The 4866-nt window shown below is 37.3% G+C and overlaps 1 protein-coding gene across 1 annotated transcript; it reads left to right on the top strand.

The window, feature by feature from the left end:
- Positions 1 to 1949: 1949 nt before the first annotated feature.
- Positions 1950 to 4440, top strand: LOC119720205. The gene is made up of 2 exons (XM_038189793.1): positions 1950 to 2240; positions 4270 to 4440. The coding sequence occupies exons 1-2, from the start codon at positions 2033 to 2035 to the stop codon at positions 4437 to 4439; spliced, it is 378 nt and encodes a 125-aa protein (XP_038045721.1). The 5' UTR covers positions 1950 to 2032; the 3' UTR covers position 4440.
- Positions 4441 to 4866: the final 426 nt, after the last annotated feature.

Raw genomic sequence — 4866 nt, 5'->3', positions numbered from 1 at the left:
ATTATATAGCAGATATTGTTACACTGACCTGTTCAAAGTTTTGTGTTCATAGATATTGAAAAAAAAAAACAAGATAAAAATACTGTTCTTGTAGTCTGGCTTCCTGACCCTACTTCAGACGGGGCAATTTGTAGACGTCGGTGAACTGTCAAGTCAGGGAAACAGACTAGCTGGCTTGCACCCTGTCATGGATTTGTAAACCGATTCCAGACAAAAATGTTGACTAACTCAATTTGCTAAATTTGGGGCAGCATTTGAAGAAAACAAATCAGGTAATTCCAAAGATGGTCGGTCGACCATCGTTGGAAATTGTTACCAAAGTTTCACAGGATGTTTGAAACTATTATTCACTAACAGTCAAGTAAGGTTTTTCATCATAATAGTGTTGTATTTTGATACATGTAGTATGTTACCTTTAACAAGTCATTGATTTTTCTTTCGGTTTATTGTAATCATTTTTAACCAATTACATTAACATTACTAAAATGTTCTCGAGTTTTGTATTTCTCAAAGAGATATCTGATTATTAACAATGAACGCATCTTGCTTTGAGAGGTCTCAATTTACATGATTATCTTACTCAAACAACCTGATCAAAATAAATGACTTTCCAACTAAGTAAACGAAATGTTTACAGACCAAACATTTTCACCAACACCAACTCCTTTCATTACCTGAAGGTAAAATGTCTTATTAAAATTATTCCGTTTTTGACCTGAAATTAACTGGCATTGTTTTACTTAGGAGGTTGACAAAAATATTTCGCAACCTTTGGTTACTGCCAAGAAAAAAAAATTATAGTATAGCAACAAAGAATATTTTTTTTTTACATTGCGATGCACTAATTGTAAAAGGCGCTTTGATTAAACACAATAGTGTGTTCAAACATAAATATATAGTCAAAAAGTAAACAAAAAAGCACTGATGTGAAAATGTATTTTATTAGTTTGGATCAAAGTTAATAGGATCTTGGAGCAGCTGCTGCTGCTGCTTTTTTCCCGCAATTTTGCGAAAAAAATCACATTAACAAGATTATAGGCACTACTGACATTCCATGGACCATGGGCCTTTCCCCATCGTTATGCTTTTGTATCAAGGGGCGGAATCAGACCTGTGTTAATTTACATACGCCTGCCCGCTATAGCGCTCCCTGCAGTCGAATTCTGAAGGACAGTGGAGGGACCGGGAACCAGTCTACGCTTTCAGCAGATTTCAACACTCGGGGAATTTCCGTTGTACCCAAAATAACCAATCCGGTTCGTTAGTAAAAACGTCATACAAGCACACACACCACTGGTTACCAGCGCCCATTGGATAAACACTCGAGTTGCATCAGCTTCCAGTGGTTCCAATTTTACTTAAAGGGAATGTACATCACTGGCTTTTGCTGTAATTTTCAGAAACGAACTATTTTGGGGATAGTATAATAGATCAAATATTGTTACACTGACATGTTTGAAGTTTTGCGTTCGAAAATGCTGGAATAAACCCAGAAAAACAAAAATGTTCAAGTAGTCTGGTTCGCTGACTCCACTAAAATGAAATGGATCAAAAATGCTGGAAAACTATAAGGTAAGGGAACCAGTCTAGCTGGCCTGGACCGGTTCATGAACATGGAACCAATAGTAAACAACATTTGGACTGGAAAAAAAAACAATTGTAAATATGGAGCAGTAGTTGAAAAATAGTTGGAAATGTATACAAAAATACATTTTTCTTGAAAATTGCTTCACACTAGGTGACATAATTTTACAGGATGCCTAAGACTGTCATTTACCAACATCCTAGTAAGGTATTTCGTAACAACTCGGTAGTTTTATTTTTCAATGTTTGCAAATGTTGTATTTTCCCTTTAATGGCCAGTGGGCGTGGTTTAAACTGAACTGACATCATATGACGAACCGGATTATTATCGGCCAAACTGCGTACATTTTTTGTAATGTCTTCCGTCAACTGTAAATGTATGCGTATGTTATTCAGTCTGTAACCGTTTGTACCAACGGTACCTTGTTGATTAGCTTCCGGACCATTAATGGCTTCATTAAAACAACCCCAGAAAACATCCGTTTACGTTCGCGCTCCCCCAATCGGATCTGATGCTCAGCAGTCATTCCGTGACAAAGTGTGGATCTATTTCCAGAAGAAACAAGTGAGCAAGGACAGCGACGTAGAGGATGTGTGTGTCCTGTCCTCTGACGATGAGGCACTATGGCTGAAGGTTACGTTCAACGAGCCGTCTGGTGAGTTGAATTTCTTGTTCAGTTTAATTCTTGAGGATTATGATCTACACTTTAAGATTGTAAAACAAAAATTAAACATTTTTGTTTCAAAATCTTACAGTGTATGGGCTACATTTTGTGTGTGTTTGCTTTGTGTGCAAAAACGTCCACTTTCTGAAATGCAAACAAAATCTGAAAGTGGAATCATTTAATTTGTTTTCGTTTGATATGTTTACTAATTTATTAAATTATTATGTAACTAAATCGCACACTTCGGAGTTATATTGTGTCAAAATATTTTACTGACGTAGGCCTATGGGTCACTAAATCAGGGAGCATGCACATCCCCAGTATACAGATAGATCACGGAAATACAATATACATGCACTGCATAATGATGTATTTTCATCGTTTAGCCTGTATATTGAATCCAACAGAAAAGGATTTGTTTTACTCTAATGGACGAGATTGCGGCTGTATTATCTATAAGCCTGCTCAGACCACTACAGCGCATCTGCTTATTTATGTCTCAGGGGGACATGGACATTTGCGTTTCAAAATGCGCCTGTTGTTTTGTTGACTTATGGGCCTCACAATATTTTTAATTTCTTCAACTTTTGGCTCAGTTTAATGATATAATGTCGCATATTTTAGTCTAGTCCCTGAACAGTAGGCCCCTGAATAAATTTATCGGGGTTGTGCAGAGGGAGATTTTCTGAACTGCGTGACGATGGGAATTCCCACAGTGCGCATTATGAAAATTTCCCCATTGAGCTAAAATGGGCAAGGTGAACTTTGCACCCATAACTGCGGAAATTACTAATGGCCGCCCAAGCGTTGCAACTGCATATGCCAAGCGTACAAATGCTATTGTGTTTTATCTAAACAGGTATTCTTTTGCCCGGAGATCGCTAAAATGTAATGTTTGATATTGATTGGTACCCAGTTCTGGGTCTGAGAAAACAAATACACAAATAATGCATACACACTTTATGAAAAAAATATGTCAATGAAAAACAACCGTTGTTTACATTGGGCACGGTGCAGCGGGTTTTGTCCTGCCTATACGTATTTCAAGCATGCCATCGATGTTTGTTCAATCTGTGAACACTGGCACGGCATAATGCTGGGCGATCATAGCACAAAACTATGTAACTCTTTGAACTGAAACATGTGTGAATAAATTTACAAACAGCGCTCCAAGTCTCCAACGGCAGTGTACTTAATGTATTCGCTGTAATTACATAAAATAGCAGTATTTAAGGTTTGTGAACGTTCCTATTTCCAATTTTTAACAATTTTCCCAACTGATATAATTCCATGGTAAACGAATATTCTAGTTTAAGGGGGTTGCCATTGGGAGTAGGCACGTTTGGATCGGTTTGGGGTCAAAAGGTCAAATGTCAAGGTCACCATGGTGAGTTAAAGGTTAATGATTTCCGGATAATTTCAGTTTACAAATGGATTTTGGTGTCCAACTTTGGTAGGGAGTTGCCATTTGGTGCAGGCAAGCTGGGATTTTTGGGGGTCAAATGGTCAAAGGTCAAAGTCACAGTGGTGAGTTAAAGGTTAATGGTTTCTGGACAACTTGACTCCGGCTGAGGGGCAACAGTAACGCTGTTTTTTGATATGTGAATAGTTTTCATTTTCTGAAATATCACTTTAATACCTCGTTACCTCCGTGGACGAAAAATGTTAAAAAGTTGTGTTTGCGTGTAAAATTCCTTAACTGAAAAAGTACTTGAGTGATAAAAGAAGTTTACTAATGGCCTTTCATATCCTAGACCCTGATCACGCACAATGCAGAACTTCTTAAAAAAATATTAAATAGGGCTTGCCATTTCCATTGTTTTTTTTTTTTACTTAATCTGTATTGCCAAATACAAACATGAACACTCAATTACATACAATTCGGATTTGAAACCGTGTTGTCATTTTCCTTTTCCTTTTGAAACTCTCGTGTTATTTTCTTTTCTTATACTTCTTTCGCGAGTCGTGGTTCTCCGGTTGTGTTAAATCATTTGTTTGTATGTTTTGTTGTTTTTCACAGGCGTTGAGGCCGTATTAGCTACAAAGTACCACGAGCTGATTTCCGAGCACGAAACCATTCCTCTTCATGTTCAGTCATTCTTCCCGAGTCCAGGCTTCACAGCACCGCCCGTCGAATCGGATTCCGGTAGTGAGATTCTAAATTTGGTGGGTATCATTGGTAGTTTATAGCAGCCAGAATTATAAACAATTCGGTTATAAACATATGAGGATTATTAACATATGAGGATTGTTTGATTGAATAATTGAATATATAAATATTCATGATGATTGAACTAAAGCAAGCGGTGTAGCTATACTTTTGAAGCATACCAACTATTGTTGCAAATCCTATTTAAAAACCTAAGCTGAAGACAATAGTTCTTGTTTTGCTCAGCATTTGTCACAATCGCATCATATAACGAAGCAATCGAACTGATAAAATGGGAGACAATTTTAAGAAATACAGAAAGACATTAAAACTCAATTAAGACACAGAACCAACCAAAAAGGTCCCCAGGTCCCATGTAAAATGACACGTTATTTGCTTCCCTTTACCGTCCCAATAATATGCTGAAAAAGAATAAATGCACTTGCTGTTCGCGTAGAGTTTGCGTAT

This window comes from Patiria miniata, unplaced genomic scaffold (genome assembly GCF_015706575.1).
Source record: "Patiria miniata isolate m_02_andy unplaced genomic scaffold, ASM1570657v1 HiC_scaffold_9, whole genome shotgun sequence".
Classification (NCBI taxonomy): domain Eukaryota; kingdom Metazoa; phylum Echinodermata; class Asteroidea; order Valvatida; family Asterinidae; genus Patiria; species Patiria miniata.
Note: the sequence above shows the minus strand (reverse complement) of the source record. Positions and strands in the feature narration are given on the sequence as shown.

Coding starts and splice junctions, on each gene's coding strand:
- LOC119720205 (XM_038189793.1), top strand. CDS start 2,033: ATGGCTTCATTAAAACAACCCCAGAAAACATCCGTTTACGTTCGCGCT. Junction 2,241..4,269: donor TACGTTCAACGAGCCGTCTG/GTGAGTTGAATT, acceptor TGTTTTTCACAG/GCGTTGAGGCCGTATTAGCT.